The sequence below is a fragment of the Haematobia irritans genome, chromosome 3 (genome assembly GCF_050003625.1).
Source record: "Haematobia irritans isolate KBUSLIRL chromosome 3, ASM5000362v1, whole genome shotgun sequence".
Lineage (NCBI taxonomy): Eukaryota > Metazoa > Arthropoda > Insecta > Diptera > Muscidae > Haematobia > Haematobia irritans.
In genome coordinates this window covers 11,628,532-11,655,859 of record NC_134399.1, presented here as the reverse complement: position 1 = coordinate 11,655,859, position 27,328 = coordinate 11,628,532, and the positions used below count along the sequence as shown (strand labels likewise).

Sequence of the window (27,328 nt, the reverse complement as noted above, 5' to 3'; positions counted from 1 at the left end):
AATTTTCTATAGAAATAAGATTTTGAACAAATTTTCCATATAAATAAAATTTTGACAAAATTTTCTATAGAAACACAATTTTGACAAATTTTGCCATAGAAATATAATTTTGTAGACATTTTCCATAAAAATAAAATTTTGCAAAAAATTTCTATAGAATTAAAATTTTGACAAAATTTTATATAGAAATAAATTGTTGGAAAATGTTTATATCAAAATAAAATATGAACAAAATTTTCTATAGAAATAAAATTTTGACAAAATTTTCTATGGAAATATAATTTTGACAAAATTTTCTATAGAAATAAAACTTTGTCAAAATTTTCTATAGAAATAAAATTTTGACAAACGTTTTTAATGGAAATAAAATTTCGACAAAATTGTGTATATAAATAAATTTTTGACAATATGTTCTATAAAAATAAATTTTTGACAAAATTTTCTATAGAAATAAAACTTTGACAAAATTTTCTATAGAAATACAATTTTGACAAACGTTTTTAATGGAAATAAAATTTTAACAAACTTTTTTAATGCAAATAAAATTTTGACAAAATTTTCTATAGAAATAAATTTTTGAGAAAATTTTCTACAGAAATAAAATTTTTACAAACGTTTTTAATAGAAACGAAATTTTGACAAAATTTACTATATAAATAAAATTTTGACAAAATTTTCTATAGAAATAAAAATTTGACAAACGTTTTTAATGGAACTAAAATTTTGACAAAAATTTTCTATAGAAATAAAATTTTGACAAAATTTTCTATGGAAATATAATTTTTACAAAATTTTCTATAGAAATAAAATTTTGACAAAATTTTCTATAGAAATAAAATTTTGACAAAATTTTCTATAGAAATAAAATTTTTAACAAATTTTCCATAGAAATAAAATGTTGACAAAATTTTCTAAAGAAATATAATTTTGAAAAATTTTGCTATAGAAATATAATTTTGTAGACATTTTCTTTAAAAATAAAATTTTGCAAAAGGTTTCTATAGAATAAAATTGTGACAAAATGTTATATAGAAATAAATTGTTGGAAAATTTTTCTATCAAAATAAAATATGGACAAAATTTTCTATAGAAATAAAATTTTGGAAATAAAATTTTTATAATGGAAATAAAATTTTTATAATGGAATAATAATGGAAATAAAATTTTGATAAAATTTTCTATAGAAATAAAATTTTGACAAACGTTTTTAATGGAAATAAAATTTTGACAAAATTTTCTATAGAAATAAAATTTTGACAAAACTTTCTATAGAAATAAATTTTTGACAAAATTTTCTATAGAAATGAAATTTTGATAAAATTTTCTATAGAAATAAAATTTTGACAAACGTTTTTAATGGAAATAAAATTTTAACAAAATTTTCTATAGAAATAAAATTTTGACAAAATTTTCTATAGAAATAAAATTTTGATAAAATTTTCTATAGAAATAAAATTTTGACAAACGTTTGTTTAATGGAAATAAAATGTAACAAAATTTTCTATAGAAATAAAATTTTGACAAAATTTTCTATAGAAATAAAATTTTGACAAAATCTTAAGATATAAAAATAAAATTTTGATAAAATTTTCTATAGAAATAAAATTGTGACAAAATTTTCTATGAAAATACAATTTTTACAAATGTTCTATAAAAATATGTTAAGATTTTGACAAAATTCTTCTTGATTTCCATAAAATATTTTTTCTTCCTTACCACAAATTGTATCCAAGGTACACAAATTAATCAAATCGCCCATGGAAAATCCTGCATCCGTTTGCCTGTCATACTCTCGATCCAAATTTTTGAGAAAAATTCTGCTCTCATTTTCAAAAATGTGCATAAAATCGTTGAGTATGCTAAAGTGAAAAGCTGGTGTAATAATCTTCCTTCTCTTATGCCATTTACGGCCTCGGCTGACCAGCAAGCCCTCGCGTAACCAAGGGCCCAGAGCATTATATTCTCCAGCTTTTTCCAAATGTACAACTCCACCCAAAATTATTTCCAAATCTTTGAAGTCCCATGTGATCATATTCAACTCGGGTCCCAACCAGATTTTAATATACTTCGAAGAACTGCCATATTGCATTGCCAAATCGCGTATAGTTTGCATCATTTCATGGGGTTTCTTGAACATAAAATAATGGCCATGTCCGATAATGGGCCAATATGGGGGTGAGGGCATCTGACGAGTCACCACAATAAGATGTTTATACTTAAAATGGTAAATCCCATAGGCAATGACAACGAGAAATCCCAAAAATATTTGGAAAAATTCGTATATTTTAAAATTGTTCAAATCTTGAAATAGACTGTTTGTTTTAAACATTTTACAGCGACTGTCTTAGGTCTTAATATTGCAAATAACACTGAAGCATTTCGAATTTTTCTTTTGACTTTTATCTTCACTCTTTTTTCGGTGGCCAATAATCCGTACTAAACCTTATCAATTACTAATAGTCTGATTAAATTTTGTTTGGTTGTTGGCCATTAAAATTTGCCAAAGGTTATTATTGTTTATTACACATGGATCCAGCGGGAAATGGAAGCGACGTGGAATCGATGTTGGAAGTGCTGATGGGGTAGCTATAAGTCCTGGAAGTCCTGGACGCTGCATTACGTGTTCATTTCAAAATAACATAGGATTGCATTGGAGACCAAGGCCTTGTCTATCGTTTTTATTCTTATGCCTTCTAGAGGTAGTGACGTCGATGCCATGTTATCAGGCCTAAGCTCATATGGCTTTAATAATGCCTTAAAACTAAGTACAAAAATCACGCCTTCCAAAGAAGGCCTGGAGAGGTGGCATACAAGAAAGCGTGTAAAAATAAAGATTTCGAAGGCAAGGTTAATTAGGAACTGAACATTTGCCCTAACACCTCTTTTAAGTTTGAATTTAATTTGACTTACTTTCCTATACACTTTACCTTATTTTTGTGTTTTTAATATTTACCTCATGTCTATTTTTATTTTTCTACTCCGTCGGGATTTGAACCGGGGTCCTCGTGGTTGGTAGTCCTACACTCATCCACTGGCCTACGACACATTTATGCGACGCCAAAACGTAAACTGTTAAACTACACATGAGGTCATTCCCTGTTCCCTTCTGTGCGAAGTGAACGTATAATGGGTATTGGATCTTTTATATGTTACACACAAAAAATTTTTTTTCTGATTCAATCACCAAATTAATTGATCCAATTAATTTTTTAATTGAAATGTCTTCAATAACGAAAATGATAGTATCAATCACAGTTTTAATTGGGCATAGAAAAAATTCTTGATTAAATAATTAATTGATTTTTCAGCAAAATTCAATTAATTTTTTAATTGATTCAATTAAAAATTTAATTGATGTTGATTGCAAAACTCAATTAATTTATTAATTAAAAAAGGTAACTATTTTTAATTACTTAGTTAGATTGGCTTAGAGTTTTTATTTGGATTAACAAATGATTGTTTGAAATACATTTTTAATTAAAAAAGTAAAACAAAAAATCAGCACTTTTTTTAACTGAATTAGTCTTCCCAATTTGATTAAAAAGTTATTTGTATCAATTAATTTTTTAATTAAACATTTTAAAAATTTCAATCATTGACTTAATTAACTTAATGTTTCTATCATGATTAAAAAGTTAATTGTATCAATTAATTTATTAATTGAAAAAATTTTCAACTTCAATTAACTTTTTAATTGGAAATATTTTGGTGATATTTTTTCTGTGTACGGAGAATGTCTTCTAGAAGGCCCAAGTTAGGAGTAACTAGACATAGAAAAATTAATAGCTTGGCAACCAATATTGAATGAGTATGGGGTCATTTATGGGTTCGAACAGATTCCACCATAGGCAAAGTTATAGAATTTTACAGCCTCCACCTTAGGTTGGGGGGGCATATTACCTTTGTCATTCCGTTTGTAACACATCGAAATATTGCTCTAAGACCCCATAAACTATATATATTCTGGGTCGTGGTGAAATTCTGAGTCGATCTAAGCATTAATAAATTAATTGGTACAATTAACTTTTTAATCAAGATAGAAACATTAAGTTAATTTAGTCAATGATTGAAAATTTTAAAATTTTTAATTAAAGAGTTAATTGATACAATTAACTTTTAATCAAATTCGGAAGACTAAGTCAGTTATAAAAGTGCTTAAATTTTTGATTAATTTTTTTTCAAACAATCAATTGTTAATCCAACTAAAAATTCTAAGCCAATTCAGAATGTAATTGAAAATAGTTACCTTTGTTTAATTACTAAATTAATTGAGTTTTGCAATCAACATCAATTAAGTTTTTAATTGAATCAATTAAAAACTTAATTGAAATTTGGTAATGAAATCAATTAATTTTTAATCAAGAATTTTTTCTATGCCCAATTAAAACTGTGATTGATACTATCATTTTCGTGATTGAAGACATTTCAATTAAAAAATTAATTGGATCAATTAATTTCGTGATTGAATTAAAAAAAAATTTTTTTGTGTGCATGCTAACTTCCGAACAAAACAAGTTATCGACTTGAAACTTGGCATAAGTAGTTATTATTGATGTAGGTCGGGTGGTATTGGTAAAATGGGCTATATCGGACCACTTTTACGTATATAGGCTTGCGGAGCCTCTAAGAGAAGCATATTTCAACCGATCTGGCTAAAATTTGGTACAGGGTGTTAGTATATGGTCTCTAACAACCATGCAAAAATTGGTCCACATCGGTCCATAATTATATATAGCCCCCATATAAACCGATCCCCAGATTTGGCTTGCGGAGCCTCAAAAAGAAGCAAATTGGGTCCGACCCGGCTGAAATTTGGTACTGGGTGTTAGTATATGGTCTCTAATAACCATGCAAAAATTGGACCACATCGGTCCATAATTATATATAGGCCCCCATATAAACCGATGCTCAGATTTGATCTCCGGAGCCTCTTGGAGGAGCACACTTCATCCGATCCGGTTGAAACTTAGAACGTGGTGTTATTATATGGTCTCTAACAACACGGCCAAAATTGGTCCACATCGGTCCATAATTATATATAGCCCCCATATAAAACGACCGCCAGATTTGACCTCCGGAGCCTTATGGAGGAGCAAACTTCATCCGATCCGGTTGAAACTTAGTACGTGGTGTTATTATATGGTCTCTAACAACACGGAAAAAATTGGTCCACATCGGTCCATAATTATATATAGCCCCCATATAAAACGATCGCCAGATTTGACCTCCGGAGCCTTATGGAGGAGAAAACTTCATCCGATCCGGTTGAAACTTAGTACGTGGTGTTATTATATGGTCCCTAACAACCAGGCAAAAATTGGTCCATATCGGTTCATAATTATATATAGCCCCCATATAAAACGACCGCCAGATTTGACCTCCGGAGCCTTATGGAGGAGCAAACTTCATCCGATCCGGTTGAAACTTAGTACGTGGTGTTATTATATGGTCCCTAACAACCAGGCAAAAATTGGTCCATATCATAATTATATATAGCCCCCATATAAACCGACCGCCAGATTTGACCTCCGGAGCCCCTTGAAGGAGCAAACTTCATCCGATCCGGTTGAAACTTAGTACGTTGTGTTATTATATGGTCTCTAACAACACGGCAAAAATTGGTCCACATCGGTCCATAATTATATATAGCCCCCATATAAAACGACCGCCAGATTTGACCTCCGGAGCCTTATGGAGGAGCAAACTTCATCCGATCCGGTTGAAACTTAGTACGTGGTGTTATTATATGGTCCCTAACAACCAGGCAAAAATTGGTCCATATCGGTTCATAATTATATATAGCCTCCATATAAATCGATCCTCAGATTTGACCTCCGGAACCTCTATAAGGAGCAAAATTCATTCGATCCGTTTAAAATTTAGTACATTGACCTATAATAACCATGCCAAAATTGGTCCATATTAATCTACAGTTATATATAGCCCCGAGATAAACCGATCCCCAATCACAAAAAAATTGACCCTTTTCGGTTCATATTCACGATTGCCGCTCGAGACAAAATAATCTACCAAATATTTATTGCCTTAGAAAATTTTGTCAAAAATTTTAAATTTCTATAGAAAATTTTGGGGAGGGTATAAAAATATATTCTATTTTAAATACACTGGAATGGGGGTGGGACACTAATTTAGAAATTTCTGACAAATGGATGAAAATAGCGCCTTGCATGCTCTAGAATTAAAATCAAGAAAACATTTTCTACACTCATAGAAAAAATCATGCACGGCGTGCTCATTTCAAAACGATTCGTTCATGAAAGTGAATCAATACAAATGTGGTGTCAAACTGAGAACAGGCGGTGTCAATCTGACAATGATAAAATGACACAATGCATTGTCAAAACAACATCCAGCGTTCATGATCTGAAAACGTTATGGTTACGACTTTATAAACAAAATTAAAAAAAAGATTTCCGCTAGCGTGACTCGAACCTTATTTTCTGCACCATATGCGTTAACAGTCGCCTTAGTACATTGCACCACCGAGGGAGTTGCCATAATAACGTCTAACGATTATTTTAAGACTTTTCATGGCCAAAGAAAAACGAATGCCGTTCATGAAATCGTGAACGCCCGTGGACGAAATTGTGAACATTCCGTTTTGATTTTTTGTGAACGTTACCGTTTCATTTTGTCACCGTCTCTTCACGACTATGGAATGTAATTTTTTCTATTAGTGTACGGATGAAATATATGACCTATATCTAAATATAAATAATCTTGCGAAATAGCAACAAATTCTAGTTTTCAGGCAGATCTGATTAAAACCGTGTCCTGTTAAAATTTGTTGACACATAAAATCGACAAATGCTTGTTTGATGATTATATAAAAAAATGCATTTTCGCTATTATAACAAGAATATAGGTCCTTCTTTTTTCAATTCTCAAAGAAGGCACAGAATAATGCTAGCGGGCATTTTTTAGAAATGAAAAGTAAGCCATTTTAACATGCATGATGAGAAAAGTCATATGGGAATGTGTTAAGGATCCGAAAATCATGGGTTATGGAGGCATGATTGTTGTGGTACTTCTCAATTTACCCGCTGGGCGATTTACGCGTGTCAATATAATTGTGTGTGTGTATTAAAAGACATTTGCAAGTGTAGTACGGTTTCAAGTTCATTGATAAACTTTAAAAATATTGAATATGAAATAGACTAGTGGAAATGCCCCAATACTACGTTCACATTATGATCGAAATTTTCTTTTTTGAAAATTGAAATTTTGCTTTCAATTGGTAGAATTCTACCGAAAATGGTAGATTTCTTACTGTTTGGTAGATAAGTAGAATTTTTAATATTTTGGTATTATATTCAACTAAGAGGTAATAGATAAAAAATGTTAACACAATTTTCCATAGAAATAAAATTTTGTCAAAATTTTATTGCTATGGAAATAAAATGTTGACTAAAGTTTCTATAGAAATAAAATTTTGACAAAATTTTCTATAGAAATAATATGTTGACAAAATTTTCTATAGAAATAAAATTTTAACAAAATCTTCCATAGAAATAAAAATTTGACAAATTTTTCTATAGAAATAAAATTTTAACAAAATTTTCCATAGAAATAACATTTTGACAAATTTTTCTATAGAAATAAAATTTTGACAAAATTTTCTATAGAAATCAACTGTTGACAAAATTTTCTATAGAAATAAAATTTTGACAAAATTTTCCAATAGAAATAAAATTTTGACAAAATTTTCTATAGAAATCAAATGTTGAAAAAAAATTTTCTATAGAAATAAAATTTTGACAAAATTTTCTATAGAAATAAAATTTTGACAAAATTTATATGGGAAAAAAATGTTGACAAAATTTTCTATAGAAATCAAATGTTTACAAAACTTTATATAGAAATCAAATGTTGACAAAATTTTCTATAGAAATAAAATGTTAACAAAATTTTCCATAGAAATAAAATGTTGACAATATTTTCCATAGAAATAAAATTTTGACAAAATTTTCTATGGAAATCAAATGTTGACAAAATTTTCTATAGAAATAAAATTTTGATAAAATTGTCCAATAGAAATATAATTTTGACAAAATTTTCTATAGAAATCAAATGTTGAAAAAAAATTTCTATAGAAATAAAATTTTGACAAAATTTTATATAGAAATAAAATTTTGAAAAATTTTCCTATAGAAATAAAATTTTGACAAAATTTTCTATAGAAATAAAATGTTGAAAAAAAATTTCTATAGAAATAAAATTTTGACAAAATTTTTTATAGAAATAAAATGTTGACAAAATTTTATATAGAAATAAAATTTTTAAAAATTTTCCAATAGAAATAAAATTTTGACAAAATTTTCTATAGAAATGAAATGTTGACAAAATTTTCTTTAGAAATCAAATGTTGACAAAAGTTTCTATAGAAATAAAATCTTGACAAAATTTTCTATAGAAATGAAATTTTGACAAAATTTTCTATAGAAATAAAATTTTAACTAAATTTTCTATAGAAATAAAATTTTGACTAAATTTACCAAAGGAATAAAAATTTGACAAAATTTCTGTAGAAATAAAATTTTGTCAACATTTTATTCAAAAGTTTCTATAGGAATAACATTTTGACAAAATTTTCTATAGAAATAACATGTCGACAAAATTTTCCAAAGGAACAAAGTTTTGAAACAAATTGCTAAGAAATAAAATGTTGACACAATTTTCTATAGAAATAAAATTTTAACAAAATTTTCCATAGAAATAAAATTTTGTCAAATTTTTCTATAGAAATAAAATTGTGACAAAATTTTCTATAGAAAGAAAATTATGACAAAATTTTCTATAGAAAGAAAATTTTAACAAGATTTTCTATAGAAATAAAATGTTGACAAAATTTTCTATAGAAATAAAATTTTGACAAAATTTCTTATAGAAAAAAAAATGTTGACAAAATTTTCTATAGAAATAAAATTTTGAAAAAATGTTCTATAGAAATAAAATGTTGACAAAATTTTCTATAGAAATCAAATGTTGACAAAAATTTCTATAGAAATAAAATTTTGACAAAAATTTTCTATAGAAATAAAATTTTGACAAAATTTTCTATAGAAATAAAATTTTGACAAAATTTTTTATAGAAATAAAATTTTGACACAATTTTCTATAAAAATAAAATTTTGACAAAATTTTCTATAGAAATAAAATTTTAACAAAATTTTCCATAGAAATAAAATTTTGACACATTTTTCTATAGAAATAAAATGTTGACAAAATTTTCGATAGAAATAAAATTTTGACAAAATTTTCTATAGAAATCAAAGGTTGCAAAATTTTCTATAGAAATAAAATTTTGACAAACTATTCTACAGAAATAAAATGTTGACAAAATTTTTTATAGAAATAAAATTTTAACAAAATTTTCCATAGAAATAAAATTTTGACACATTTTTCTATAGAAATAAAATGTTGACAAAATTTTCTATAGAAATAAAATTTTGACAAAATTTTTTATAGAAAAAAAAAATGTTGACAAAATTTTCTATAGAAATAAAATTTTGAAAAAATGTTCTATAGAAATCAAATGTTGACAAAATTTTCTATAGAAATAGAATTTTGACAACATTTTCTATGGAAATCAAATTTTGACAAAATTTTCTATAGAAATAAAATATTAACAAAATTTTCCATAGAAATAAAATTTTGACAAAATTTTTATAGAAATATAATTTTGACAAAATTTTCTATAGAAATAAAGCTTTGTCAATAAAATGTTGACAACATTTTCTATAGAAATAAAATTGTGACAAAATTTTCTATAGAAATAAAATTATGACAATATTTTCTAAAGAAATAAAATTTTGACAAAATTTTCTATAGGATAAAATTTTGACAAAATTTTTTATAGAAATCGAATTTTTCAAAAATTTGCTAGAGAAAAAAAATTTTGCAAAAAAATTCTATAGAAAAAACATTTTGACAAAATTTTCTATAGAAATAAAATGTTGACAAAATTTTCTATAAAAATAAAATTTTGACAAAATTTTCTATAGAAATAAAATGTTGACAAAATTTTCTATAGAAATCAAATGTTGACAAAATTTTCTATAAAAATAAAATTGTGACAAAATTTTCTATAGAACTAAAATTTTGACAAAATTTTCTATAGAAATAAAAATTTGACAAAATTTTCTATAGAAATAAAATTTTGACACAATTTTCTATAGAAATAAAATGTTGACTAAAGTTTCTATAGAAATAAAATGTTGTCAAAATTTTCTATAGAAATAAAATTGTGACAAAATTTTCTATAGAAATAAAATTTTGACAAAATTTTCTATAGAAATAAAGTTTTGACAAAATATTGTATAGAAATAAAATTTTTACACAATTTTCCATAGAAAATTATTTTGTCTAAATTTTATTTCTATGGAAATAAAATGATGACAAAATTTTCTATAGAAATAAAATTGTGACAAAATTTTCTATAGAAATTAAATGTTGACAAAATTTTCCATAAAAATTAATGGAAATAAAATTTTGAAAAAATTTTCCATATAAATAAAATTTTGACCAAATTTTCTATAGAAATAAAATGTAGACAAAATTTTCTGTAGAAATAAAATTGTGACAAAATTTTCTATAGAAATAAAATTTTAACAAAATTTTGCATAGAAATAAAATGTTGACAAATTTTTCTATAGAAATAAATTTTTGACAAAATTTTTTATAGAAATAAAATTTTCACTAAATTTTCTATAGAAATCAAATGTTGCAAACTTTTCTATAGAAATAAAATGTTGACAAAATTTTCTATAAAATGTTGTCAAAATTTTCTATAGAATTAAAATTTTGACAAAATTTTTTATAGAAATAAAATTTTGATAAAATTTTCTATAGAAATCAAATATTGACAAAATTTTCTATAGAAATAAAATTTTGACGAAATTTTCTATAGAAATAAAATGTTGAAAAAATTTTCTAAAAAAATAAAAGTTTGACAAAATTTTGTATAGAAATAAAATGTTGACAAAATTTTCTATAGAAATAAAATTTTGACAAAATTTTCTATAGAAATAAAATGTTGACAAATTTTTCGATAGAAATAAAATGTTGACAAAATTTTCTATAGAAATAAAATTTTGACAAAATTTTCTATAGAAATAAAATGTTGATCAAATTTTCTAAATAAATAAAATTTTGACAAATTTTTATTTCTATGGAAATAAAATGTTGATAAAATTTTCTATAGAAATAAAATTTTGACAAAATTTTCTAACGTTTATATAAAAAGTTCTCTTGCATCCGGAAGATTTATCACTAAAAATCAAAAAAATAAAGTGCACTATTTCGTCTCGAAAAAGAAAATAATGTTATCTAAAATATTTCTTACCACATATCGAGTCCAATGTGCACAAATTTACAAGGTCTCCCAAACAAAATCCTTCATTCGTTTGCATTTGATATTTCCCATAGAGATTTTGTAATAGAATACGGCTGCCCTTTTCAAAAATTTCTGCAAAATCTCCCAGAATATTAAAATGAAATGCAGGTGTTATAATTTTACGGCGTTGATGCCATTTACGGCCATGGCTAACCAAAAGACCCTGCCCCAACCAAGGGTGCAATGCCTTATATTCACCAGCCTTTTCCAAATGCTGAACACCGCCCAATATTATTTCCAAATCCTCTAGATCCACTGTAATTATATTCAATTCAGGACCAAGCCATATTTTAATGAATTTTATAGGTTTTGCATAACGTATTCCCAGTTCTTGTATTGTTTGTACCATTTCATGGGGTTTCTTGAACATAAAATAATGACCATGACCCACTATGGGCCATGATGGTGGTGATGGTATGTTTCGGGTAACCTCAATCATATGTTTGTATTTAAAATGGTATATGCCATAGGCAATTGCAAGAATTAGGCCAATCAATAGACCTATAAATTCGATTTCTTGAATTTTGGCCAAAGCGGCGAACAAACAATTCGCTATAAACATTTTGCACTAACTAAACCTAAATGGTCATGGTCAAATAATCATATATATTATAAATGCAAGCTTTTATCTTGGACTCTATCTTCGAGCTACCGTGAAATTCGGCTATCATTATGTTATTTGAGAAATTACTATCTCGAATATTTCCATTATCAGGAGATATACTCCATTAAATGACGACCTACTCTATTAAAAGCAGATTTAGACACAAATAATATTAAAGATAATGTTTTTCAAAAAATCTTCATTAGAAAGGAAAATATTTTTTTGTTTGTGTTTAGAAATAAAATTTTGATAAAATTTTCTATAGAAATACAAATTCGACAAAAGAATTCTATAGAAATAAAATTGTGACAAAATTTTCTATAGAAATAAAATTTTACGAAATTTTTCTATAGAAATAAAAATTTGACAAAATTTTCTATAGAAATACAATTTTGACAAAATTTTCCATAGAAATGAAATTTTGACACAATTTTCGATAGCAACGGAATTTTGACAAAATTTTCTATAGAAATAAAATTTTACGAAAATTTTCTATAGAAATAAAAATTTGACAAAATTTTCTATAGAAATAAAAATTTGACAAAATTTTCCATAGAAATGAAATTTTGACACAATTTTCTATAGCAATAGAATTTTGACAAAATTTTCTATAAAAAACAATTTGACCAAATTTTTATTGAAATGAAATTTTGACAAAATTTTCTATTGAAGTAAAATTTTGACAAAAGTTTTTGTAGAAATAAAATTTGACAAAATTTTACATTAATAGCCGGTTTATGCCGAAATAAATTCGTACAAACATCTCTCTTTTCCTTTGCCACTATCAAATCATCGATTTGAGTGAAGTTGGCTGGGTTTTATTTTGAGCGTGCTTCCTCTTCTTTTTTTCATTCGTTTTGTTTTGTTATTGTTGGTTTTGTTCTTTAATCATGGTTGTTGTTGTTGTTGTTTTTTTTATTTCAGCTTAAAATCATACATTGACTAAACTACAAGTGTAGCTTAACCAACAGAGGAAAATAGTCTTTGTCAATTTTATATGGGCAAAGCTCTATAGACTGCAAGATGGTTGGATGGACGCACGTTTCGAAATTACCACATTCCTCATCAGCATCCTCTACTTGCAGCAAAACTATCAACCAATTATCAGAATAAATTCAGGCAGTTCATTAAACCCAACAATAAACCACACTTGAACCCTCCGAAAAAAGGCTTTACATTGATAGCCGGCTTATGCCGAAATAAATTCGTACAAACATCTCTCTTTTCCTTTGCCACCTTCAAATCATCGATTTGAGTGAAGTTGGCTGGGTTTTATTTTGAGCGTGCTTCCTCTTCTTTAAAAATAATTTTGACAAAATTTTCTATAGAAATACAATTTTGACAACATTATGTATAGAAATAAAATTTTCTATGGAATTAAATTTTACAAAAAATTTTCTATAGAAATAAAATGTTGACAAAATTTTCTATAGAAATAAAATTTTGACAAAATTTTGTATAGATAAAAGATTTTCATAAAAATTTCTATAGAAATAAAATTTTGACAAAATTTTCTATAAAAAAAAAGTTGACAAAATTTTCTATAGAAATAAAATTTTAACAAAATCTTCTATAGAAATAAAAGTTTTGACAAAATGTTCTACAGAAATAAAATTTTGACAAAATTTTCTATAGAAATATAATTTTGACAAAATTTTCTATAGAAATATAATTTTGACAAAATTTTCTATAGCAATAAAATTTGGACAAAATTTTCTATAGAAATAAAATTTTGACAAAATTTTCTATAGAAATAAAATTTTGACAAAATTTTCTATAGAAATAAAATTTTGACAAAATTTTCTATAGAAATAAAATTTTGACAAAATTTTCTATAGAAATAAAATTTTGACAAAATTTTCTATTGAAGTAAAATTTTGACAAAAGTTTTTTTAGAAATAAAATTTTACAAAATTTTCTATAGAAATAAAAATTTTGACAAAATGTTCCATAGAAATAGACTTTTTACAAAATTTTCTATAGAAATAAAATTTTGACAAAATTTTCTATAGAAATACAATTTTGACAACATTATGTATAGAAATAAAATGTTCTATGGAATTAAATTTTACAAAAAATTTTCTATAGAAATAAAATTTTGACAAAATTTTCTTTAAAAATAAAATTCTAACAACATTTTCTATAGAAATTAAGTTTTGACAAAATTGTCTATAAAAAAAATTTTTGACAAAATTTTCTATAGAAATAAAAATTTTAACAAAATGTTCTATAGAAATAAAAGTTTTGACAAAATGTTCTACAGAAATAAAATTTTGACAAAATTTTCTATAGAAATAAAATTTTGACAAAATTTTCTATAGAAATAAAATTTTGACAAAATTTTCTATAGAAATAAAATTTTGACAAAATTTTCTACAGAAAAAATATTTTGACAAAATTTTCTATAGAAATAAAAATTTTGGCAAAATTTTCTATACAAATAAAATTTTGACAAAATTTTTTATAGAGATGAAATTTTGACAAAATTTTCTACAGAAATAAAAATTTTGACATAATGTTCCATAGAAATAAACTTTTGACAAAATTTTCTGTAGAAATAAAAATTTTCTAAAAAAAAAAAACAATTTGACCAAATTTTTATTGAAATGAAATTTTGACAAAATTTTCCATTGAAGTAAAATTTTGACAAAATTTCCTATTGAAGTACAGTTTTGACAAAATTTTCTATAGACATAAATCTTTAACAAAATTTTCTTTAGAAATAAAATTTTGAGAAAATTTGCTATGGGAATAAAATTTTCTATAAAAAAAAGATTGATCAAATTTTTTATAGAAATGAAATTTTGACAAAATTTTCTACTGCAGTAAAATTTTCTATAGAAATAAAATTTAACAAAATTTTCTATAGAAATAAAAATTTTAACAAAATGTTCTATAGAAATAAAAGTTTTGACATAATTTTCTATAGAAATAAAATTTTGACAAAATTTTTTTTAGAAATAACATTTGGACAAAGTTTTCTATAGAAATAAAAATTTTGGAAAAATTTTCTATAGAAATAAAAATTTTGAAAAAATTTTCTATACACGCTCACAAAAAATCGCTTCTGTAACATATACTCCCAAACATATTTTGCTTCAAGCATATACATTTTTGGCTATTGTCCAAACATTTATATGTTTGATCTCTTCCAATATATAATATGTTTGAAAGCATATTGGTCTAAACAATATATGTTTGGGTAGTCAATTTCCAAACATTTTGTATTTTTGCATCCAAATTCAATAATGTTGTCTTCCAAAAAACAATATGTTATTATGTGAACATATAATATGTTTGGAAGCATTTTGCACCCAAAAATATTATATGCTTAAAAAATTCTCCCAAAAAATATTGTGCTCAAAATTTTATTTATTTATATATTTACAATCATAATGAATTATGAAAATAAACAGGTAATATAGGTGCTAACAACATAGGCTTTCGACCTGAATGCTCAAAATTTTGTTTCTGCCCAATTGTATATTCCCCCACATCTTTCTCACTTCAACGAGATTTTTTAGTTCTTAGCACCTTTTTCTGTAATACAAACATTGTAGAAGAAATTATTCAATTGTATGATTTATTTTTTATTTTAATTTTACCTTTTGCCGGACGGGGATTCGAACAGCGGACCACACAGTTTGTAAGGATCAAAGAAGTAGCTGATCAATTGCCCAAGGAAAAATAAAATGTTAATTTTGTAATAACAAGCAACAACCACCAACTTAATTCAATATCGCTCCCTGTTAAATAGCGCTCCAAGCTACTAAACACATATATGTTTATAGGCTATTTCTAAATTAATATATGTTTGCATCCAAGCATATTATATTTAAAAACATTTTATGTCCCAAACATAATATGTTCTAACATATTAACATATATGTCCCAAACATGTTATGCTAGTTTATGAACATTATATGCTTGCACTCAAAAATATTGTGTTTAAAAATTTGTGTTCCAAACATATAATGTTTATAGCCAAACATATGAAAAACAGTCTTTTTCATCCGTGTAGAAATAAAATTTTGGCAAAATTTTCTATAAAAAAAAAAAAAAAACAATTTGACCAAATTTTTCTTGAAATGAAATTTTGACAAAATTTTTTCTATTTTCTATTGAAGTAAAATTTTCTATAGTAATAAAATTTTTCCAAAAATTTGACAAAATTTTATATAGAAATAAAAATTTTGACAAAATGTTCCATAGAAATAAACATTTTACAAAATTTTATATAGAAATAAAATTTTGACAAAATTTTCTATAGAAATAACATTTTGACAAAATTTTCTATAGAAATAACATTTTGACAAAATTTTCTATAGAAATAAAAATTTTGGCAAAATTTTCTATATAAATAAAATTTTGACATATTTTTTAAATAGAAATAAAATTTTGACGAAGTTTTCTATAGAAATAAAATTGTGACACGATTTTTAATAGAATTAAAATTTTGACATAATTCTCTATAGAAATAAAATTTTGACAAAATTTTCTACAGAAATAACATTTGGACAAAGTTTTCTAATTGTGACAAAATGTTCTATAGAAAAATTATAAATTACGCAAGTTTGTTGTCTTCTCCAGGCTGTGGCCTATATTTTAATTTTCCCCTACATGAATGAAGGGTTCATATTCATACTATTTACTATAAAATTTAATGTTATGTTCAGTATAGATACCAGACACTATGCTCCGTCAAAACATAGATAATAAAACTTAAAAACATATATTTTTTCCAACTTACCACAAATAATATCCAATGTGGCCAAATTAATCCATTTGCCCACATTAACTCTTGATTCATTATCCATTTCGCTTACATCACTAATATTTGTTATCAACAAGCGAGAATTTCGATCAAACACTTCGATAAACTGTTCCAATATCTTGAAGTGAAAGGCCGGCGTCAATATCTTGCGACGTTTAAACCATTTAGCTGGTTTACTCAGTAATAAACCTTCACATAACCAATTGGCAAGTAAACCATATTCAAAAGATTTTGTCAACCAAGTTGTAGTGCCTAGAAGCACTTCCAAATCTTTGGTATTTGCCATATATATTGTTAATTGCCAACCAAACCAGAATTTTATAGTATCGCCATATTCCAGCATTATAGTTTTAATAATATTGAATACATCTTCTGGTTGGCATCCGAAAAAGAGAAAAGCATTACCCAAAAGTGGTAAAGGCTTGGGACCGAGGAATTTCTTTGATAGATTCCATGCTCTAACGAAGTTTTTTAAACTGGGTATAAATATTAAGAACACCAGCGAACATAAAGTGAATATCAAATAAGCAAAATACATTTTAAATTAATTATTGAAAGCGCACACTTTCGATGAACCATTGAACTTGGTTCTCGCACACCGATAAGAATAACACACTGAGCCACATATGACAATCAAGTTGACGTCGAACATTCTTCGTTTCAGTGTGTAAACATAACCACAGCGATAGACGATACGCGATTGCACTCTTGTTTAGGTCCATCTAGAAATCCGCGACGGAATACTGTGACGGCTAGCAGCGAGTCACGATTAAACGATTTTACTCAAAAATAGTATAATGTAATTTTCTACATAGAAAAAAATATCACCAAAATCTTTCCTATTAAAAATTTAATTGAAGTTGACAATTTCTTAAATTAATAAATTAATTGATACAATTGACTTCTTAATCAAGATGGAAACTTTAAGTTAATTACAATTTCTTACCACATATAATATCCAGGGTGCACAAATTTATGCGATGTTCTAAACAAAATCCTGCCTGGTCCCCCTTACGACGTTCCACATCCATAATGTCTAGAAGGATTCGACTTTGTTTTTCAAAAATACTCACGTAATCTTCGAGAATACTAAAATGAATGGCTGGAGTTATGATTTTACGGTGTTGATGCACACAAAAAATTTTTTTTCTGATTCAATCACGAAATTAATTGATCCAATTAATTTTTAATTGAAATGTCTTCAATCACAGAAATGATAGTATCAATTAAAAAGTTAATTGATCCAATTAAAAAATTAATTGATACTATTATTTTTGTGATTGATTTTTGGTTCAATTAAAAAATTTGTTGAATCAATTAAATTTTTAATTGAATATTTTTTAAAACTCAATTAAAATTTTAATTGGAAAAATTTTCGTGAAATTTTTTTGTGTGTGCCATTTGCGGCCATGACTAATCAGTAGACCTTCGCCCAACCAAGGTTTTAGAAATGTATACTCTTTTGCCTTTTCCAGATGCTGCATTCCACCCAACACCACTTCGATATCCTTTACATTAAAGGTAAGCATATTTAAATCGGTACCAAACCAAACTTTTACGATTTTCATAGATCCCGAGTAATTTTCCATTATGTATGTAATTGCCTCGAGAATTTGAAAAGGTGTCTTAAACAAAAAATGAGGACCATGGCCCAAAATGGGCAATGTTGGTGCTCCGGGTACATTTCGAATTGCCTCAATTATGAGCTTATATTTGAAATAATATATTCCATATATTGTGGAGAACACCACAACAATAACAAGAAATATGAATTCCCTTATATGGAAATTATCAAAGACGGATATTATCCCGTTTGACAAGAACATTTCGCGTTACTACCAAAGAAAATACATCTTAGAAGATGGGAAATTGGCTGCTGAGAACATCAAACCATTGACGGCGCTAGGTCCCTACTTGTCGTTTACATGTTTGGTTCGACACATTAAAGTGCAAATAAAAAGAAATTAAGAGTTGGAAATATCTTGGAACAAACGGGAAAATATAATTTTTTATTTATTGCTCAAAATTTAACATTGTTCAATTCAAAAAATTAAGTTTTTCGTTTAAAAAAATGCAAATGAAAACATTTCAAACATGTATGGACCTAGCGCCGTCAATGCAACATTTGGTATGACGCAAGCCTATTTCCCTTCTTCTAAAGTGTATTGTCTTTGGTTACCATCTACTCGCCGATTGGAATCAATATAGCTTGAATGAATGAATAGCAATGATGCTGGGTTTTATATAGAAATTCCACCACACTGGAAAACATCTCTCATTACATTGTCTACTAAAAACGATTAAATTGATATTTACAAATAGAAACAAATTATAAAAAGAGAACAAATTGAGTAAAATTCATATAGTGGGATGATTAATGGCAAATCTGTTTTGACCCAAGGGTCTTAGTAGGGATATTGTTTGTTAAAAGATCTACATACAAATATGAGAAAAAATTTTAATTCTATAGAAAATTTTATCAAAATTTTATTTCTATAGAAAATTTTGTTAAAATTTTATTGCAATAGAAAATTTTGTCACAAATTTATTTCTATAGAAAATTTTCTCAAAATTTTATTTCTATAGAAAATTTTGTCAAAATTGTATTTCTATAGAAAATTTTGTTGAAATTTTATTGCTATAGAAAAATTTGTCAAAATTTTATTTCTATAGAAAATTTTCTCAAAATTTTATTTTTATAGGAAATTTTTCAAAAACATTTATTTCTATAGAAAATTTTGTTAAAATTTTATTGCTATAGAAAAATTTGTCAAAATTTTATTTCTATAGAAAATTTTCTCAAAATTTTATTTTTATAGGAAATTTTTCAAAAAAATTTATTTCTATAGAAAATTTTGTCAAAATTTTATTTCAATAGAAAATTTTGTCAAAATAGGCAATTTTGTCAAAATTTTATTTCTATAGTTAAGTTTGTTAAAATTTTATTGCAATAGAAAATTTTGTAAAAATTTTATTTCTATAGAAAATTTTGTTAAAATTTTTAATTCTTTAGAAAATTTTGTCAACAATTTATTTCTATAGAAAATTTTGTCAAAATTTTACTGTAATAGAAAATTTTGTCAAAATTTTATTGCAATAGAAAATTTTGTCAAAATTATATTTCTATAGAAAATTTTGTCAAAATTTTATTTCTATAGAAAATTTTCTGTTCCAATAACATTTTGACAAAATTTTATTCTTATAGGAAATTTTGTCAAAAAAATTTATTTCTATAGAAAATTTTGTGAAAATTTTATTGCTATAGACAAATTTGTCAAAATTTTATTTCTATAGAAAATGTTCCCAAAATTTTATTTTCATAGGAAATTTTGTCAAAAAAATTTACTTCTATAGGAAATTTTGTCACAATTTCCTTTTACAGAAAATGTCAAAATTTTATTTCTATAGAAAATTTTGTCAAAATGTTATTTCTACAGAAAATTTTGTCAAATTAGGCAATTTTGGCAAATATTTATTTATGTAGTTTAATTTGTCAAAATTTTATTTCTATAGAAAATTTTGTCAAAATTTTATTTTGTCAAAAAAATTTATTTCTATAGGAAATTTTGTCGAAATTTTATTTCCATAGAAAATTTTGCCAAAAATGTATTTCTATAGAAAATTTTGTCAAAACAATTTATTTCTATAGCAAATGTTGGCACAATTTTATTTTTATAGGAAATTTTGTCAAAAAAAAAAAAAAAATGATTTCTTTAGAAAATTTTGTGAAAATTTTATTGCTATAGAAAATTTTGTCAAAATTTTATTTTATTTCTTTTTTATTTCTATAGAAAATTTCCTCAAAATTTTATTTTTATAGGAAATTTTGTCAAAAAAATTTATTTCTATAGGAAATTTTGTCAAAATTTTATTTCCATAGAAAATTTTGTTAAAATTTTATTGCAATAGAAAATTTTGTGAAAATTTATTTCTATAGAAAATTTTATCCAAATTCTATTTCTATAGAAAATTTTGTAAAAATGTTATTTCTTTTTGTTTGTTATTGTTGGCTTCTCTTCAATCGTTATTGTAAATTTTATTTCTATAGAAAATGTTGTCAAATTGGGCAATTTTGTCAAAATTTTATTTCTATAGTTAAATTTGTCAAAATTTTATTTCTATAGAAAATTTTGTCAAAATTTTATTTCTATAGAAAATTTTGTCAAAATTTTATTTCTATAGAAATTTTGCCAAAAATGTATTTCTATAGAAAATTTTGTCAAAACTATTTATTTCTATAGCAAATGTTGGCACAATTTTATTTTTATAGGAAATTTTTGTCAAAAAAAATTATTTCTATAGAAAATTTTGTGAAAATTTTATTGCTATAGAAAATTTTGTCAAAATTTTATTTCTATAGAAAATTTTGTCAAAATTTTATTTTATTTCTTTTTTATTTCTATAGAAAATTTCCTCAAAATTTTATTTGTATAGGAAATTTTGTCAAAAAAATTTATTTCTATAGGAAATTTTTTCAAAATTTTATTTCCATAGAAAATTTTGTTAAAATTTTATTGCAATAGAAAATTTTGTGAAAATTTATTTCTATAGAAAATTTTATCAAAATTCTATTTTTATAGAAAATTTTGTAAAAATTTTATTTCTATAGAAAATTTTGTCAAATTGGGCAATTTTGTCAAAATTTTATTTCTAAAGTTAAATTTGTCAAAATTTTATTTCTATAGTTAAATTTGTCAAAATTTTATTTCTATAGAAAATTTTGTCAAAATTTTATTTCTATAGAAATTTTGCCAAAAATGTATTTCTATAGAAAATTTTGTCAAAACTATTTATTTCTATAGCAAATGTTGGCACAATTTTATTTTTATAGGAAATTTTTTGTCAAAAAAAAATTATTTCTATAGAAAATTTTGTGAAAATTTTATTGCTATAGAAAATTTTGTCAAAATTTTATTTCTATAGAAAATTTTCTCAAAATTTTATTTTTATAGGAAATTTTGTCAAAAAAAAATTATTTCTATAGGAAATTTTGTCAAAATTTTATTTCCATAGAAAATTTTGTTAAAATTTTATTGCAATAGAAAATTTTGTGAAAATTTATTTCTATAGAAAATTTTATCAAAATTCTATTTTTATAGAAAATTTTGTAAAAATTTTATTTCTATAGAAAATTTTGTCAAATTGGGCAATTTTGTCAAAATTTTATTTCTATAGTTAAATTTGTCAAAATTTTATTTCTAAGAAAATTTTGTCAAAATTTTATTTCTATAGAAAATTTTGTCAAAATTTTATTTCTACAGAAAATTTTATCAAAATTCTATTTCTATAGAAAATTTTATCAAAATTCTATTTCTATAGAAAATTTTATCAAAATTCTATTTCTATAGAAAATTTTGTCAAAATTTTATTTTTATAGAAAATATTGTCAACATTTTTTTTCTTTAGAAAATTTTGTCTAAATTTTATTTATATAGGAAATTTTGTTACTATAGAAATCTTTTTTTACGGATTCAGAGCAATACTCAATAAAAATAGGTGGTCAGATTTATCATAAGCGAAATTATGGTCATTTGAAGTGCAAAAATGAAGTATTCATAAGAAACTCGGTTTAGATTTAAATACGGGTATATGTATCGTCCGATCTTTCCAAATTTGGCCATAATACCTTATATATTAACCTATCTCACGCAAAGTTGGTACAATGTAATCTTCTACAATATCAACTATACCTGCAAACAAGCATCGATTTTATGGTGATAATTTAAAATTTCTGAGTTTTCTTTATGTTACACAAATTTTATGTTTCTCTAATTATAATTATTATATAAAATAAAACTTTCACAGAAAAAAAAAAATGACCAACATTTTTACAATTAAAATTTTAATGGAATTTAAAAGAAATGTTTAATCACAAACTTAACAATCTGTTAATTAAAACAAACAGCACAAATATATATTATATCATTTAAAGTTTTTTTTAATTGACGATGTTGGTAAATACTATAATTTTTTGTGATTGAAGAAATTTCAATAAAAAATTAATTTAATCACTTAATTTAGTGATTGAAGACAGAAAATATTTTTTTTAATGGTGAATATGAATTATATTGATTTGATCTTATTAGAAGGACATTTTCTGACACACGGTAGTATTGATATTCCCATAAAAAGTACATTATTGCTCTCGAAACAGGCTAAGGCTGATCATATCGGTTCTCCGCGTGTAGCAAAAAAACAAGAAAAACAAGAAAATACTGCTTTGTTCTAGCGGATAAAAAGTAAATGAGAAAGTCATCAGAGTATTCTTAAAAATACAAACAATCATTTCATTTTACACCCCACCACTGGCGGACAAAATAATTGCTTAACTACCAGTCCCGTGCTTAGTTGAAAAACAAAACCACTTCCCTTAATACCATACTGCAATTTATCAACTTATAATTATCCAGTTTCATATACGTTTCATAGTAATTAAAATGTCATATCAGGGTAGACATGCAGGGTAGCTTACACGTATAGTGTATTTTCTAAAACATAGTTAAAAAAAATCATATTCATTATTTTATTGACGCCTTATTATATTTTTTACGAGACACAAACGACATTTTCATCTCTGTTTATTTCAAAAAAGAAATAATTCGTTATGCAGGCCAAAATTAATAATGATCAAAACCAATATACAACAAACGGCCCTATGTTTTTTTATTTATTTATTAACTTATTTTATCAAAATTTATTTCTATAGGAACTTTTGTCAAAATTTTATTTCTAGAGGAATTTTGTCAAATTTTTATTTCTATACAAAATTTTATTTCTATACGAAATCTTGTCAAAATTTTATTTCTATAGAAAATTTTGTCAAAATTTTATTTCTATAGAAAATTTTTGCAAAATTTTATTTCTATAGAAAATTTTTGCAAAATTTTATTGCAGTAGAAATTTTTGTTAAAATTTTATTGCTATAGAAAATTTTGTCAAAATTTTATTTCTATACGAAATTTTGTCAAAATTTTATTTCTATAGAAAATTTTATCAAAATTTTATTTCTATAGAAAATTTTATAAATATTTTATTTCTATAGAAAATTTTGTCAAAATTTTTATTTCTATAAAAAATTTTGTCAAAATTTTTATTTCTATAGAAAATTTTGTCAAAATTTTATTTTTATAGAAAATGTTGTCCAAATTTTATTTCTATTGAAAATGTTGTCAAAATTTTATTTCTATAGAAAGTTTTGTCAAAATGTTATTACTATAGGGACACTTTTTATTTCTATAGGGATTTTGTCAAAACAATTTATTTCTAGAGGAATTTTGTCAACATTTTATTTCTATACAAAATTTTGTCAAAATTTTATTTCTATACGAAATTTTGTCAAAATTTAATTAATTAATTTTGTTAAAATTTTATTTCTATAGAAAATGTTGTCCAAATTTTATTTCTATTGAAAATTTTGTCAACATTTTATTTCTATAGAAAGTTTTGTCAAAATGTTATTACTATAGAGACACTTTTTATTTCTATAGGGATTTTGTCAAAACAATTTATTTCTATAGGAACTTTTGTCAAAATTTTATTTCTAGAGGAATTTTGTCAAAATTTTATTTCCAAACAAAATTTTGTCAAAATTTTATTTCTATACGAAATTTTGTCAAAATTTTATTTCTATAGAAAATTTTGTCAAAATTTTATTGCAATAGAAAATTTTGTCAAAATTTTATTTCTATAGAAAATTTTATAAAAATTTTATTTCTATAGAAAATTTTGTCAAAATTTTTATTTCTATAGAAAACTTTGCCAAAATTTTATTTTTATAGAAAATGTTGTCCAAATTTTATTTCTATTGAAAATTTTGTCAAAATTTTATTTCTATAGAAAGTTTTGTCAAAATGTTATTACTATAGGGACACTTTTTATTTCTATAGGGATTTTGTCAAAACAATTTATTTCTAGAGCAATTTTGTCAAAATTTTATTTCTATACAAAATTTTGTCAAAATTTTATTTCTATAGAAAATTTTGTTAAAATTTTATTTCTATAGAAAATGTTGTCCAAATTTTATTTCTATTGAAAATTTTGTCAACATTTTATTTCTATAGAAAATTTTGTCAAAATTTTTATTTCTATAAAAAATTTTGTTAAAATTTTATTTCTATAGAAAATGTTGTCCAAATTTTATTTCTATTGAAAATTTTGTCAACATTTTATTTCTATAGAAAGTTTTGTCAAAATGTTATTACTATAGAGACACTTTTTATTTCTATAGGGATTTTGTCAAAACAATTTATTTCTATAGGAACTTTTGTCAAAATTTTATTTCTAGAGGAATTTTGTCAAAATTTTATTTCCATACAAAATTTTGTCAAAATTTTATTTCTATACGAAATTTTGTCAAAATTTTATTTCTATAGAAAATTTTGTCAAAATTTTGTTTCTATAGAAAATTTTTGCAAAATTTTATTGCAATAGAAAATTTTGTTAAAATTTTATTGCAATAGAAAATTTTGTCAAAATTTTATTCCTATAGAAAATTTTGTCAAAATTTTGTTTCTATAGAAAATTTTTGCAAAATTTTATTGCAATAGAAAATTTTGTCAAAATTTTTTATTTCTATAGAAAATTATGTCAAAATTTTATTTCTATAGAAAATGTTGTCAAAATTTTATTTCTATACAAAATTTTGTCAAAATTATATTTCTATACGAAATTTTGTCAAAATTTTATTTCTATAGAAAATTTTGTCAAAATTTTATTTCTATAGAAAATTTTGTTAAAATTTTATTGCAATAGAAAATTTTGTCAAAATTGTATTTCTATAGAAAATTTTGTCAAAATTGTATTTCTATAGAAAATTTTGTCAAAATTTTTATTTCTATAGAAAATTTTGTCAAAATTTTTATTTCTATAGAAAATTTTGTCAAAATTTTATTTCTATAGAAAATTTTGTCAAATTTTATTTCTATAGGAAATTTTGTCAAAATTTTATTTCTATAGATAACTAGAGTAACCCGGCCCGCTTCGCTGCGGTCCCAAAGCATATTTTTGTCAACTTAGTCAACCATATCCTTCGATCTGAAAACAAATTCGAAGAGATTTGAACTCTTTTATAAAGTATGGAGAGGGGAAGACTGGCACTAAAACTGAAGTACTGATTAATCACTCCATGGATTCCACACACGTGTCCATTACAACAATATAACCTGCCCCACATCCTCTGTAAATTTTAAGTAAATTGGCAAAGTTTATTGGTTTCAATTTCATTAAGTCGACGAATTTTAGTTTTTTTCTACTGTACTTTAAAAACATCGGACAAAGAGTAGGCCTTCCTCATCGAGCAAATATAGAAAAATAAAGTAGCTGTTTTTTGCCTAGACACTCCCTTCAACCTTCCCTGAATATTTCAAGCAAATCGCATAATTTTGTTCGAATTTTCAAAAAGTCGGGCAAATATGAAAAAAAAAAATCAGATTCTTCATAGTAAATTCATAACCTCACGGCGTGTTCTCTGTAAATCTCAAGTAAATCCGAGAATTTTTGTTTTTTTTAATGTACTTTAAACAAAAATCGTATAAAGGGGTGGTCCACATCCGCGACCAAAATAAAGTACGGGGGTCTTTGTCAAGACATTACCCCAAACCTAGCTTGGAAATTTCACCCAAATTGGAGAACTTTGGAAAAGTCGGACAAGGGGGATCATTTTTTTATATCTGGTAGGGCAGGGGGATGCCCCACCAGATATAAAAAAATGAGGTACCACATGAATACCTCAATGTTCTCCGAACATTTTCATGTGAAAAAATAAAATTATTTTATAACAAAGGCAACTGCGATGAATTCAAATTATAAATTTTTGTAATGTGCGCTGTATGTAAAAAAAGATTTTCTCGCTTTTCCGTTGAAACTTTTCTTGAATTTTCTTTGCTATACACTTCACAGAGCCCGAGACCTTTCCAACGAATGCAAAACCGTGGATATCAGTTCGTGCGTTATGGAGTTGCATCAGAGACGGTGCTGTATATAAAAAAGATATTCCCGCTTTGCTATAAACCTTAAGGAGTCGGAGACCTTTCCAACGAATGAATTTTATATGTATAGAAAATTTTGTCAAAATTGTATTGCAATAGAAAATTTTGTCAACATTTTATTTCTATAGAAAATTTTGTCAAAATTTTATTCCAATAGAAAATTTTGTCAAAATTTTATTGCAATAGAAAATTTTGTCAAAATTTTATTTCTATAAAAAATTTTCTAAGTTGTTTTTTTTTACAAAATTTTCATATCAGCTACCATATATGTAATATTTAGTAACAATACATTTTCTAATAACACTGTAATTTTAATTAATTATAATTTAGTAAATTTTATGATTTATTATCCCTTTATTCAGCTATATCGTCAATAATCGTCTGTCTAGAACATTATAAAATTAATGCAATTAGGTGTTATTAAATTTTAAAACACGCTGTATTTTTCTTTATATTTGTTTACTCATATGTGTTCATTTGACCCTTCTCCTTTAACCCTTCAGTGAAATATTTGTATTGAGACTAAATTATTAACACATTATTTAATA

The 27,328-nt window shown here is 24.4% G+C and overlaps 1 protein-coding gene across 2 annotated transcripts in view; it reads right to left on the bottom strand.

Annotated features, from left to right (window-relative positions):
• LOC142230699 (cytochrome P450 4d1-like) overlaps nucleotides 1-17,477 on the bottom strand; it is a 31,342-nt gene extending 13,865 nt beyond the window's left edge. Inside the window, exon 1 of one of the 2 annotated variants that reach the window (XM_075301330.1) lies at nucleotides 16,771-17,477. In XM_075301330.1, coding sequence (XP_075157445.1) covers nucleotides 16,771-17,332 — 562 coding nt within the window. In that variant the 5' untranslated portion in view covers nucleotides 17,333-17,477. Of the gene's footprint in view, nucleotides 1-1,716; nucleotides 2,345-16,770 lie in introns of those variants that run through there. The other variant, XM_075301326.1, reaches the window with a different exon arrangement.
• Between the last annotated feature and the right edge of the window lie 9,851 nt (nucleotides 17,478-27,328).